At 35.9% G+C, this 14933-nt stretch overlaps 2 protein-coding genes across 3 annotated transcripts; one reads left to right on the plus strand and one right to left on the minus strand.

Moving 5' to 3' along the window:
* The first annotated feature begins 38 nt into the window (after positions 1-38).
* On the plus strand, positions 39-9378 carry LOC128155507 (WD repeat-containing protein 19-like). 2 transcript variants are annotated; one of them, XM_052817249.1, is made up of 15 exons: positions 39-166; positions 350-444; positions 1824-1889; positions 2108-2233; positions 2413-2511; positions 2747-2960; positions 3296-3408; positions 3752-3833; positions 4204-4295; positions 4586-4826; positions 5271-5385; positions 6660-6766; positions 6920-7045; positions 7469-7636; positions 8549-9378. In XM_052817249.1, exons 1-15 carry the CDS (start codon positions 161-163, stop codon positions 8621-8623), a joined length of 1725 nt encoding a protein of 574 aa, XP_052673209.1. In that variant the 5' UTR covers positions 39-160; the 3' UTR covers positions 8624-9378. The 2 variants fall into 2 exon arrangements, with proteins under 2 accessions (XP_052673209.1, XP_052673210.1); XM_052817250.1 differs by having other exon boundaries at positions 40-166; positions 7469-7534; positions 8549-9376.
* A 2776-nt stretch (positions 9379-12154) lies between these two features.
* LOC128155382 (uncharacterized) lies at positions 12155-13468 on the minus strand. The gene has a single exon (XM_052817073.1). It carries the CDS (start codon positions 13466-13468, stop codon positions 12155-12157), a length of 1314 nt encoding a protein of 437 aa, XP_052673033.1.
* Positions 13469-14933: the final 1465 nt, after the last annotated feature.

A 14933-nucleotide genomic window follows, 5' to 3' on the forward strand; every position in this document is an offset into this window, starting at 1 on the left:
TCTCCCTTTGTTAGCTCTTCAGTGTAACAAGTGCGCCTGCGTGAAATTCCAAAGCTTACTTGTTTCCAAGTGTCGATTCTTGCGGCATCTTGGTAGAAATGTTGATGTTTATTTAATCTACAGAACACTCCAATCGGGAAAAAACCCAGACAGAACCAGGATGAAAGTATTTATTTGCTTTTTGCAGATCTCTTAAATGCATTGATTAAAATACACCTGTCGATATATTCAGAGAAGAAAACATCTTTCAGAATTTCCTCAGATTTTTTTCAAGTCATCTGTAGGAGTATGGCTTATAATTATACAGTGATTATCCTTTCTTATAATCTTAAATATAATTGTCTTTCAGAGAGTATTCAGTTTGAGTAACAAGACCTTTGGTAGCCAAGGAACAATCACATACAGTTGGCAAAAAGCCTTGGGGAACTACTTGGCAACTACAGGGTAATTTTTTCTGTTTTATGACAGTGTGATTATGTTTGTTCATGATAATTTTTTCTGAATCAAGTATGTATAAACTACCAATCAGGTGAATCTTGTATGACAATAATTTTGTGTCAAACCTTTTTAAACATGTTCAAGTATTTAATGTTTTCTTGTTTACATAGAATTGTAATGAAATTGGAGAAATAATGATGAACCAGACCAGGATTCGAACCCAGGCCCCCCTGAAATTCTTGTTAGGTGCTCTTCCAACTGAGCTATCTGGTACTGGTATTTTAGTTGGTTTGATTGTCAGATTCCTCCCCTCTTAAATGATCTTCCCCTTGAAGATTACCCCAGGGTCTTTCCTCTTGAAGGAGTTAATCTGTCACGTCAAGGGTTGTCTTGGAACTAAATGTAATGGGATTGGTGAAAAAATGAATGACCAAACTATGATTCAAACTCAGCTCCAGTGAATCTCTTGTCAGGTGCTCTACCAAATTAGCTATCTGGCGCCAGTGTTCAAATCATCTGGTCTGTCATTATTTCTCCCATCCTGTAACACCTTGTGCCTATGTGGCAACCCCTTGAACTTGCAGCTAGGTTAACTCCTGCCAGAGGAAAGGGCCTGGGTCAGACTGGTTCAAATGCCGGCACCAGATAGCTCAGTAGGTAGAGCACTTTACAAGGGATCTAGGGGACCTAGGCTCTAATTCTGGTCTGGTCCATCATTATTTCTCCAATCCCATTACAATTTTATGTACATGAAAATCATGGTTTAAAATATGATTAATTTTTTCAATCATTTAACAGAATATTTTATTTGAAAAATGGTTTAGTTCAATGTTTATGTCATGTAATTGAAATTGATTATTAGGATATCCCTAAACATATGTCAAGGGCTGCTTTTAATACGTTGAACTTTGGAAATCAACCATGAGTTTGATACTTTTCAAATGAGAGTGAAAAAAGTGACATCATGATAAGTGTGAATAGCTCTGATCGCTTTATGATTTGATAATTGACACAATCTGACTCTGATTAATATCAGCTGTTTTGATACACTACAGCCCTTTAACATCTTAAGTAACCCATTTAGAGGTCATGTCCAAACAACTTTTTGATAAATTAATCAAATTGTGGCTGATGAAACTCTGCCAGAGAAAATGAGCTAATATAAACATGCATTCAAGGCTGCTGCCTTGTAGAAAAAAAAGCCCTACCTTTAAAGAAAGCACATGCTTATGCAATTTGTAAAGTACGTGGTTTAACTCTATTTCTAATGCAAGAAGTATTGAATGCAGAATGATTTGTTCACTGGCAGACACCCTGTTAGTTAATAAGCATATATAACCAAGAACAGTGGAGAAGAGTATATATTGATTTTCTCTCATTTACAGAGCTGACCACATTGTCAGAATTTATGACAGACATGGGGAGATGAAGGAGGAAATTAGCTTACCAGGGTAAACTGTGTTCTGTTATATTATCATTATAATGCTCAGTTGTATCGATTTAGATAAACTATTGAAACAAACTGTAAGAATATTTTATTCCTGCAAAAGTTTGGAATGCCACAGCAGGAAGTGCCGGTAGTATTCATCATAATATCATCATTGTACATTGAAATTATTGTCTTTTTAGTCTTAGACTTTGAAACTTTTACTTATAATGACCTTTACAGAATGTGCACTGGTATGGGCTGGGACAGAGATGGAGATACACTGGCAGTCATCAATGACAAGAATGGAGTTGTCACCCTTTGGGATGCTAACACCATGAGAACCAGCCAACTGGATAGTGGGCTAAGGTACACAAGCTGAATTAATGGGTTTTTAACATGTTCAGTGATGTTGTGGTAGTAATCAGACATTTCATTAATGTAGTAATTTGAGTTGCCAATTTTTGTTAACATTATGAGCATGATGAGTGTGAAATAATTTATAGATGAGAAACATGGCCTTTTAATTCTGTGTTGTTTTCTTGTAGAGATCAGATGACCTTTCTCTTGTGGGCCAAGGCTGGTCCTTATCTAGCAATTGGAACCTTCAAAGGAAACCTTATGATCTATAATCATCAAACATCAAGGTGAAAATGTGCTAAGAATCTGTAGATTTAAACCTGAACCTCTCTTTACTTTAATAAGTATTTTTATAAGTGTATCATTATTTTCATTACTGATTATGCTTAATGGTTTTACAATAAACTAGAGGTTTAATTTCTATTTTGATTTATATTGCGTCAGATTATATAACAGTATAACTTGTCCGGATTGATACTGCAAACACGGTGTTTAGATGTGTTTTATTTTGGTGTGTGACAGGAAGGTGCCGATCCTGGGGAAGCACACGCGGCGGATCACCAGTGGGTCGTGGAGTAATGAGAATCTGCTGGCCCTGGCCAGTGATGACAACACCATCTCCATCAGTAATGTAGAGGGCGACACAATTCGACAGATCTCCGTCAGGGCCAACCCACAGAATGTCCAGTTCTCCGAGATGAAGGGCGACGAGCGCAGTCAGATGGGAGAGAATACGGTAAACACTTCTCGTAATAAAGCATTAACAAACCCAGTGCCAAGAAATACAAGAGAAGAGAATACAGTATACATTTTATTTCTCAAAACACAAAAGAATACAAATCCACTATTCTGAAATACATATACGAGTGGAGTACTGCCTATGTTCATAATATGTACAATTCTACTGCATGTAGTCAAAGTTAAATCTTCTTTTAATATGATAATTAAACTGACCAATTCACTAGTTGATTGGTTGATATAAGGGGTCTTTCACTAGTTGATTGGTTAATATAAGGGGTCTTTCATTAGCTGAAAACTTACTGGTTAATATGATGGATCCTTGATTGACAGGTTAGTGTTGTCATTGGGAAAAAGACTCTGTTTCTGTACAACTTGAATGATCCAGAGAATCCCATTGAACTGGCGTTCCAGCAGAGATACGGCAACATCATCTCCTACAAATGGTATTCTTCTCTTTATTTTTCCTGAATTTCAATCTAAATATATTGTAGTTCAAAAATCCTGGCATAGAAAATTTCAGAATTGAAGCCCGTATCATGGGCATTAAAAAGTGAATTTGGTTTGCCAGTTTTTAACACATTACTTTTTTTAAGCTACAATTTTATTCTTTTGTTCATTAAAATGTTGAAAAGAAGGTAGATATAGATTAAACATTTCTAGTATCATTCTGATCTCCTATTAAATAAATTAGAAAATTTTGTTAGATGTTCATGAGAGTTATCTTTACCTTCCAACATTTCTGTTAGATTAACAACGAGTTAACTTAACCTTTGATTACTTCTGTAGGTATGGGGATGGATACATCATGATCGGATTTTCCCATGGTTACTTTGTCGTTATATCCACACATATGAAAGAAATAGGACAGGTAACTTATATAAACTATTGCTGTAACCTGTTGTTAATGTATATACTGTACTATTGGTGTAATGTATTTTAATTTCAAAAGTGTTTCATTTTTATCCTGCATAATTTTAACTGCCAGATGTTAGTGAATGTCAAAATGGTAATTAAAAAATGAATGTTCACTTACTTATATAATATATGTAGTTGTGTTTAAAATAAAAGAATGAGATTTCAGATTTTTTTTATAAAGATCAATATTTATGAAAATCATTGAAAGAGGACATGAAAATTATTGCAGTAGTCTGAGGTTCATGCACATATCTGCTGACTATAATTTGGATTCAGGTTTCTTTCTTTTGATATGAATAGAAATCTTTAATTACACTTTGTAGGAACTGTTCCAAGCCCGGAACCATAAAGACAATCTGACCTGTATCGCCATCTCTACGTCTCTCAACAAGGCCGCATCCTGTGGAGACAACTGGTAATACTGATACACACAATCCACAGTTAGCTCCATGCTTATTAATTCTCTAAACTGTTATATGTGGTATTCAGTACTTATGCATGTTAAATTTAAAGTTCTATGAATAAGGCATGTGGAAAAAGTGTTTTCAATAGTATGAGTTGAAAATCAATCATTGAGATAATGAAGATTATTTAGATGGGATGTGTTAGAAAACAAAGTTTCAAAATGAATATATTTTCTGTTTATGAATTACAAATGTTTATTTTAAGATTTACAAGGAATTTAATTGTGTGTTTCTATGACAGCATCAAGATCCATGACCTTTCTGACCTGAAAGAGATGTTTGCCATTATCAACATGGAGGATGAGCGTGGCCTTGACGTTTTGAACTGGTCTGATGACGGACAGCTACTGGCAGTGTCCACACAGAAGGGGAACCTCCATGTGTACCTGACGCGCCTCCCCATGCTGGCCTCGGCCCACCAGACCCGCATAGCCCACCTGACCTCTCTTCTGGAGGTCACCATAGAGGACAATGTTCAGCAGGTACTGCTTATGATAGCTGTCACAAAGAACCAGGGATCACCAATGACGCTGCTATACACTGTTGTCATATATTTATAGAACCAGAGGTTGTTGACAAGAGCAATATTTTGTAGTAACATTTTAATAGAACCAGAGGTCATTGATAAGAGCGATATACTGTGATAAAAAAAACTAAGAGGAAAACATGATGAGAATAAGAAAGAAAGAATATGTAGGCTACCTGTATAGACCTATCTATATGTTTGCTAACATTTATAGCTAAAGGAAGCACTTGTAGAATGTGTTGGAAGAAAGAGATGTCAGAATATCCACATTATATGCCATTAGACTGCTTCTTGTTTGGTGTAGAAATCAAAATGTGCCCTCTTGTTTGGTGTAGAAATCAAAATGTGCTTTAGATCTATACTTCAGACAATGTAAGAGGTAACTATATCATTTTTTCAGGACCAGCCATTGACCATTCCCATTGATGTGGAGCCCACATTTATAGGAATCGGACCGTTCCACCTGGCCTGTAGAATGAACAACAGGGCCTGGTTCTATCTGCTGGGAGATGCAGGTGAAAATAACACTATCACACTGATGTTGCTATAAATAACATTTTTACACTGATGATGCTGTAAATAACACTGTCACACTGATGTTGCTGTAAATAACACTGTCACACTTAGTAAGACTTACCACACTGATGTTGCTCTATAAACACTGTCACTGATTTTGCTGTAAATAACTCTGTCACATAGTGTTGCTTTAAATGAATGTGTAACCGTAATTTTGCTTTAAATAACACTGTCACACTGATGCTGCCACAAATAACACAGTAACTATGATATTTCTCTAAATATCACTAAGACCAATATTGCTTAAAATAACATTGTCATGCTGATGTTCCTGTAAATAAAACTCTAACCCTAATGCTGCTCTAAATAGCAGTCACACTGATGTTGCTGTAAATATCACTGTAACCCTAACCCTGTAACCTTTATGTTGCTTTAAGTAACACTCTAACCCTAATGTTGCTGTAAATAACACTGTCACACTAATGTTGCTCTATAAACACTGTTAGTGATTTTGCTGTAAATAACAATGTAACACTTATCACACTAATATTGCTTTGAAAATTAAAAAAACACTGAGTCTCACTGATGTTGCTCTATTAAACTCTGTCATATGGTGTTGCTCTAATTAAACCTGTAACCTTAATGTTGCTTTAAATAAAACTGTCACACAGATGTTGCTGTAGATATAACAGTTACTGTCACAGAGATGTTGCTGTAAATAACACTGTCACACTTAAAACATTGCGACACTGATGTTGCTGTAAATAATACTAGAACCATTTTAACATGACCTTGGACTTTCAGTAGGACGTAATTATCTATTTCTTGCGTCAAAACGAGATAAAAATGACGCTGGTTCAAGCAAAATTTACACAGATTGCGAAGTCGTAGCTCAAAAGCCAGACAAATCTTGTTGATTTCAAAAGGCCATATCTGAGTGGCCAGCGATGAAATAGACAGATCTACGACACATTGCTGCTAACACAACTATCCAAAGTCCAAGCTCTTGTAAAAATGGTTCTATGACACTGTATTCCCTATGCCTTTGTTAATGTCAGTTGCACTTAGAACACAGTAATCAAATTGTTTCTGACAAAAACCAAACCTTTTAAAAATGATTGGGTTAGATACCACAATTTGTTTATTTTGAATGAACAAAATTATGCATGGTCTTTATTTATTGTCAGCCATTTAAGCCTGTAGTGTTGATATGTTTCGAAATGGTGACATGAATAGAGCGACTATATCAATTTGTTTTTTTATATGATGACAGGGATAGAGAGGTTAAAGGACAGGGAATACCTAGGGACGGTTAACCACATTTGTCTGAATGCCGACTACGCCGCTGTGGGCTTTGAGGGAAAAGTTCAGCTTCATATGGTGAGATCTACATGTATATCAGGAGAATCAGAAAATTGAATAAGTCTTCTTTTGTTTCTATTATACAGGTAAATATATGTGTAAAGAACATGATTTCTGCCTGTTCTTTTACATTTTCCTTGTTATGACTAAGTACTTTGGTTTGATTGATAGATTGAGGGAGAGACGGCGGGAACGACGGATGAGCGTGAGACTCGTTTGTTTCCTGACTCCAGTCAAGACGACTTCCGAATAACCTGTCATGATCTCACCAATGACTTCCTTATCTATGGATCTGATGTAAAAAAAAAATGAGACACTTGTACTTAAAGATTTAAAACTATGTTGTTTAAGTTCTAAGCATGTATACAAGCTTTTAATGAATTGTTTTGAATTTGTACCAAACTCTACTATATTCTTGAAGCTCTAAATGAATACTGTAAACTAACTTTTATTCGCATGCGAGAAATTTTCGTGAGGTTAGCAAGAGCCTTGTCGTCGTGAATCTTTCTCACTGCAAACCAATCCTTTGTCTATAGCTTTTTTAACAATACAGGTCTATATAAGGCTTGGTCGCAAACAGTAGTCATCATGAACCAGTTTATCGGCAGTTAATCGCGAAATAAAGTCGCCGCAAATAAAAATTGGTTTACAGTGCATGCTAGTAGCTCTTAATGTTGTTAATAATGGAATCATCTATTAATGGTCATGTTTTACTTCCAGAACGGTGGAATTACATACTTCTATGTGGAAGACTGGAATTTTGTGAATGAGTTCCGTCATGTTGTGGTATCGTGGTTACTGATCATATTAGAAAAACTAACTTTGAACGTGTTTTTCAAATCATGCATTCAAATTCTAAATATATTGAGCATCTCCACTCCAAAGAGGGTAAGATATGTGTACTTTTCACGTTATTAAACACCTTGAATTTGATTGAATTGGAAATAAATTGTCAATCAAGTTATGATCGTGGATACAATCCCGTGTAATGTTGATCGAGCCGGAGATTGTGCACGAATGTTCTAGCAGTACGAGCAAAACTACGATATTCTGAGAATAACAAAGTATCCATTGCTGATATTTTTACACTTTCGTGAAGGTAAAATGATCAATAACGTACAGGAAAGTGTTACTTACCGTTCAAAATTTCCCCCAGGTGCAACTCCAAATCGCCATTTTTTCGTGGAATTGATCATACGCGTATCACGTGGTCCGGCATCGTGAATGATTTTTAAAATATATAAAACAAAAGACAGTACTCTTCCGATTTATCGGTATTAAAGCCCAAAAATTCGAGTCTATAATTATAATATAGTAGTATAGATATTAAAGAAAAAATTTATTTCTTGTTTTCAAAAATGAAAATATTCTCCTTTTTTATATTAATAAATTTTGCTTGAACTCCGTCTACAATATTTCTGATATTCGTAAAGGCAGAACTTATTATCTTATATTTACAAATAGATTTGCCTTTTTGTACACTTTACCAATTTCATCACGTGACCTAAACCCATTATCAGTGAATAGTTCTTTAACATACGAAATGTTACTTTTATTCCAATTTTTAAAGAACATAGGTTTTCCATCAAATACAAAACGCCTTTTATTCAATATACTAGGCTATTGTAAAATATCGTTTATATTCATACTTGATATGTCGGTAAAAAAATTTTTACATTGATTGAAATACATAAACATATCTTTATAAAACAAAGGTAAGTTTTTAAACATTTCAAATTTAGGAAACTTAGCACAGTTCATTTTCAACATATATTCAAAATCTATGTTATTACTTTTTAGACGGTGGCTCTAAATAGCCACAGTCCATTGCTACGGTCCTGGCCGGAAGAGTCTCACGGGGACCCTAGCGGATAAGGAACGGTAACTCTGTTAGGTATTCCTCTATTAGATTGTGTTACAGGCAATGTTTTACCAGTGTGTGGATTTCAATTTGAGACTGAAATAATTTACATCTTCTCAGATAGTTAAATCATTATAAATATTAAAAAAATATATGTGAATAAAGCTTACAGCGTACGCAGTTAAGTACGCAGAACTGCTTAAACGATGTGGATGTGGGAGAATTAGGAAATTGTATATGAATAGAATATTATTCTTTGTTTTATTTGACAAAAGATAGCAATGCGAATGTCAACAGATTGCGCATATACCGAAAGTCGGCGATCTTGGAGTTTGAAGGAAAAGTGAAATAAGGTTTTATAAATAATATCTATTAAATTATGATTATGTGATTGACCTGTGTGCATATATTAAGAATTGGTGTTTGATTTATTTAGCATGCATATCAAAATCTTTTAAATCCACAAAGCATTGAAGAATGAGAATGAAAATAAATTATAAGTTGGTTTGCATGTTTTTTTTATTGTTCACGTTTCTTGTATAACATATTTTACTATCATTTTTTTGTTCATACATGTACATGTAGTTTGTTTTGATAGATTAAGTAATATTTTTTGTACTTTGCTATGCTGATTAGTGTTCAGTATTTACTTTTGTGAATAAATGTTTTCACCTTAAATATTTTAGCATTTTTGCAATTACTAATGTTAAACGAAAGATTTTGTTTAATATTAAATACTTAGTACCTTTTCCTGTTGATATTTTTAAGTTCACCAACATTCTAATATTTATTTAATTATTGGTAAACCAATAAATTGTGCTGCATCATTTTCAAAGCAAAAACAATCATGATGTCATAATTTATTATATTTTGCTGAAATTGTTTTATTTTTAACAAACTTTTTGTGCCATTCTGACTTTGTGTGTATCATTGAAAATAATTATGTTATTTACGCCTCATTATTAAGAAATCCTTAAAATCGGTGAACATTTCACTGATGAATGTTGATGTACTGACTACCATCAAGGAAGAGTCAACTTGTTGCTAATGTACATCTTTATTCAGTCATTGTATAACTAGAATGATGATTTACGACATGATGACGTGACTTGATGTAATGACACGTGATGTGACTAGATGTGATTAACTGGAAAAACAAAGAAAACATACATAAGTTTTGATGCTATGAATAAACAAACAAAACACACTCAGCATATGACAAATATCACTCTAGTAAATATATATGCCCCTGTTCTTGTAAACAATACTTTCACTTATATATATGCTCTAGTAAATTAGCAAATATTACGAAACTCGTACTACTAGCAAATTACACAATTCAAAATGAATATATATGTACGCCTATGGTAGAGTGCACAAAACATCGCATCCAAACAATGAAACCTTAAATTCCGATATATCATACAATAGAAACATGCTACGATGATACTTATAGCTTTAAATTTATATAACATTCTAGATATATCCCTTGTGCCAACATTCTAACATGTTACTAAAAATACATCTTCACAGTTGAACACTTTTGTTTACACATTTATATCTATCGTTTATACATAACTTTCTGCACAAAACAATACACAAGCAGATTTCATGTTAACTTACCAACTTAGAAGTTTTCTCTCGTAGAAACAAACATAGTAAACATGGTAAATGTAAATGGTGTTCAGCACAGGGACTAGGAAAAAATCCAAACTGCTCGTTCCCCGCGAAAAATCCTAATAACAAAACCAAATCCGGAAATCCGGAATATTCTAAAATTCAAACTCAATCCGGAAAAATGTATATAATGTTAAATTGGCTATAACAATCCAGCCCCCTAATTGTGGAACATTATGTGACACAAGTATACAAATCATAATACTTGATATATAATCAAATTATACACATTGAAAAAGTACCCGTGTCAATAAAATGTCATAGGTTGCCTTAGATAAGCAATAAATATGAAAAAGCACAATGAAAGTTTGATAACACATCACACAGAAGGTTCGTCCATTTCCAAAATAAGACACAGTTTATCTATTGGACGCATCAAAGTGTTCGTTGCTGTCTTTACTTTAACTTGTCGCACCAGTCTAAAACGATTGGGAACAGTCTCTAAAACCACACCCATGGGCCAGGAATTACGAGGAGAGTTCGAATCCACCACTAAAACCACATCACCGATTTTCAGGTTCATCTTCACTTCGTGCCACTTTTGACGCTCTTGCAGTAATGGTAGGTATTCTTTCACCCATCGGTTCCAGAGGAGGTTGGCCATATATTGAACCTGCCTCCAACGACGTCTGCAGTAGTTGTCGGATTTCGTAAACACACCTGACGGTAAATTTGGCTGTTGTCTCATTAACAAGAGATGATTTGGTGTCAAAGCCTCTAGGTCGTTGTGATGATCGGAATTCTTGGTTATTGGTCTGTCATTGAGAATGGCCTCTATTTCACACATAAGTGTATTGAGTCCTTCATCATCTAGGATCTGTTCTCGAAGAACACTGTTCATCACTTTTCTTATGGTCCTGATGATTCTCTCCCAGACACCTCCATGATGGGATCCTGCTGGGGGGTTGAACTGCCAATCTATGTTTTTCTGTAGCATTGTTTAATGAATCTGTGACACATTCCAGTCGTTTATCGAGTTTCTAAGTTCACGATCAGCCCCAACAAAGTTTGTCCCATTGTCCGAGCGAATTTTCTTCACCTGACCTCTGCGTGCAATGAAACGACGTAAAGCGTTGATGTAGGAATCTGTAGTCAAAGAAGACGCAACTTCTAAATGCACAGCACGACTGGCAAGACAAGTAAAGATAACACCATAACGTTTGACGTGACTTCTCTTCAATTTCACATCAAAAGGACCAAAATAGTCCACGCCAACTCTAGTGAATGGTGGTTCATCAGGTATTAAACGATCCTCTGGTAATTGAGCCATTTTCTGTTCTCCAACTCTAGCTTTTTGGCGGCGACATACTATACACTTTGAAATCAACTTCCTGATAGAAGAAGGCGCATGTATTAACCAGTATTTTTGTCTTAATATAGAAAGCATATGATTTCTACCACTATGTTTCAGTTCACAATGGATCTGTCTCAATATCAGATTTGACACGTGGTGATCCTTAGGTAAGATGATTGGATGCTTGGTTTCTAACGGCATACTTGCTCTGTGCAATCGACCACCAACACGAATGAGTCCATCATCAAGAATAGGGTCTAATTTTCTGACATTGCTACTAAGTTTCACAGGATGTCCTTTCTTCAGCTCTCGATTTCTGATGCAAATGATTTTCTTTGAATGAATTTCAAAATAGCAACTTCAGCTTCCTGCAAGTCCTCAGCTGATAAACATGTCTCAGCTGCTTGATTTTCTAATTGTGTATTGCGTCGAGTTCTGAGAAACAGTTTTTTCTTTATTTTGAGAATCCATGCCACACTTTTCTTTAACTTGTACCATGAGTAATGATAGTTCAAGAGTCTTTCAACACTATCAACATGATTATCACAGGATTCACGTGTATGAATAACTGCCCTCACTGTGACTTTTTTACCTCTGGATCGTCAACAGGTATCTCATCAGAAAGTTCCATTGGTTTTTCAGTCCAACTATCATTTTTTGCTAACAAGACTTCAGGTGCTGTTATCCAATGTTTTCCTTGAAGAATGTCATTAGCGGACATGCCTCTTGATGCAAGATCAGCAGGGTTTTGTTTGGTATTGATGTATCGCCATTCATCAGGTAAGGAACCTTCGTGAATCACTGCAAGTCTATTTGCGACGAAAGTGTGAAATCTAGATGAGGTATTTCTTATATACCGAATAACTGCCATGCTGTCTGTCCAAAACACAGTTTCATCTATAAGTACATCTAACTCGGACTTCAACATCTTATCTGTGCGAACTGCTACTGTAGCCGCTGTCAATTCTAGTCGAGGAATTGTCGTCTGTTTTAATGAAGCGACACGTGACTTGCCTATAACGAATGAGCAATGAACTGCACCATCAAAGTTCTCCTGTCTTAAATAGGATACAGTTCCATATCCACGTTCACTGGCATCTGCGAAGTGATGTAGCTGTGCGGACTTTATTTCTCCGAATCCAACAGGTTTATAACATCTTGACACTTTAATGTCAGAAAGTCTCTCTAGATCTTGTAGCCATTCATTCCACTGTTGTGCGAGATGTCCTGGTATCTTCTCATCCCATCCTAGCTGAAGTTTACAAAGTTCTTGTAGTAAACACTTTGCTTTTAAAGTGAACGGGGCCAAAAATCCCAGTGGGTCAAACACACTGCTCACCATGGATAAGATACCTCTTCTCGTTAAGGGTTGATCTTTAATGTCCATCTTGAAACAAAAAACATCAATTTCAACACACCACTGAACCCCCAGGGCTCTATCGATGGGAAGGATATCATTTTCCAAATCCAAGTCTTTGACTTCCTTTGCTCTCCTTGAGACTGGAATATAGGTCATAACTTCCCGGCTATTACTAATCCATTTAGTAATATGAAATCCTCCTCTCATAAGAAGATCTTGCAAATCACACAACAGAGAAGATGCTTCAGTTACGGTTTTCACTGATTTCAAACAGTCATCCACATAAAAGTTTTTCAGAACAGTGTTGATGACTTCTGTGTTGTAAAGTCCTTTGTAATCTTGCGCTGTTTTCCTCAAAGCATAATTTGCACAACTTGGCGATGATGTTGCACCAAATAAATGTACTACCATTTGGTACTCAATTATGCGTTTTCTAGGATTTCCATCCTCCCACCATAGGAATCTAAGGAAACTTGCATCCTCCTGTGGTACTTTCGCTTGATAAAACATGCTATCGATGTCTCCCATGATCACTATCTAATCTTGTCTGAATCTTAAGAGTGTACCAATCAGAGTATTTGTGAGATTCGGTCCTTGTAACAGTTGTTCGTTCAATGAAGTTCCCTGATATCGAGCTGCACAATCGAACACAACTCTCACCTTCCTTTTCTTAGGATGGTTTACTCCATGATGAGGTAGGTACCACACTTGTCCGTCATCTTGAATAACTTTCTCATCTGGAACTTTGACAGCATATCCTTCTTCAAGAATCTTGTTCATGAATACACAGTATTCTTTGTGGAAGTTTTCATCGCGACTGAATCGTTTCTGAAGTGAAGACAGTCTTTGTTCAACTTGTTTCCTGTTGTTAGGTAAACACACGTTTTCTGACTTAAACGGAAGGCTTATAACGTAATGTCCGTCTTCAAAATGAATAGAATTTGACACACATTCTATGAATCTTCTGTCTTCCTTTGAGGGTTCACACTTGTCATCAATAGTTCTTTCATTAAAGTCATGATTAAACTGATTGCGAATCTGTTCCTCCAAGTTGTTCATTAGTTTTGCATCTACACGATTAACGGACACATATGTATCATTCGAAGTCGCATGAATTTCGAGTGGTCCATTTATCACCCAGCCTAGCAAAGTTTTTACAGCGAATGGTCCATTATCAACACTGGGTATAACATCCCAAGGCTCCATTGCCCTAGGCACATCGACTCCAATCAGAATTCCAACATCACTGTCAATCCTGGGAAGTTCAATATCACTGAGATATGGATAGTTCTCAATATCCTCTGGAGAAATCACATCTGTCCTCGATGCAGGTAAAGTAGGTTGTGTGTAGACCGGAGGAAGTTCCAACACATTCACACCATTGATGTCGGATATTTCTAACCCGGAAATCACATGAGAAGTCTGAGTATGCTGTTGGCCCATTGTCGTAAGGTTGAGGTTCATCTTCCTTCCCTCCAGTTTTAACAATCTTGCAATGTCCTCCAAACAGAATGTTGCATTGCTTCCTGAGTCAAGGAAAGCATATGTTTCCAGGTATTTGTCACTGAACTTTGACTTGACTCTGACCGGTGTTATATAGTGCCTTTTCCCCTTAGCCATCTTTCCCCCCGGAAAAATGGCTATATAGCAGTTCTTCCCCCCGGAAAAATGGCTATATAGCAGTTTTCCCCCCACGGAAAGCTGACTATATAGTGGGCTTTCCCCCTTTTTATAGCCAGATTACCCCCACGGAAAACCTACTATATAGTGGATTTTCCCCCATTTTTACTTTCCGGCCATGTTTATTGCGGACCACTCGTGACAATAATTTGCAATAACTGATATGATATTAATTTCTCACAAAAAAGGATAATTATGGCATTTATTAATACATAGAATAAAATACATGGTTTTTCAACCCCAAATATGAACTAAGGCATGCGCCTTCATAACATGCATGTGTCATCATCGTTTATTTCACCTGTTCTCACCC

The sequence above is a fragment of the Crassostrea angulata genome, chromosome 7 (assembly GCF_025612915.1).
Source record: "Crassostrea angulata isolate pt1a10 chromosome 7, ASM2561291v2, whole genome shotgun sequence".
Lineage (NCBI taxonomy): Eukaryota > Metazoa > Mollusca > Bivalvia > Ostreida > Ostreidae > Magallana > Magallana angulata.

Bases quoted from the DNA above. Each gene is read 5' to 3' on its own strand.
- LOC128155507 (XM_052817249.1), top strand. The intron at 2,961-3,295 runs GTAAACACTTCT...CTTGATTGACAG, and splicing joins GTCAGATGGGAGAGAATACG to GTTAGTGTTGTCATTGGGAA. The intron at 5,386-6,659 runs GTGAAAATAACA...ATATGATGACAG, and splicing joins CTATCTGCTGGGAGATGCAG to GGATAGAGAGGTTAAAGGAC.
- LOC128155382 (XM_052817073.1), bottom strand. From the start codon at position 13,468: ATGGGAGACATCGATAGCATGTTTTATCAAGCGAAAGTACCACAGGAG.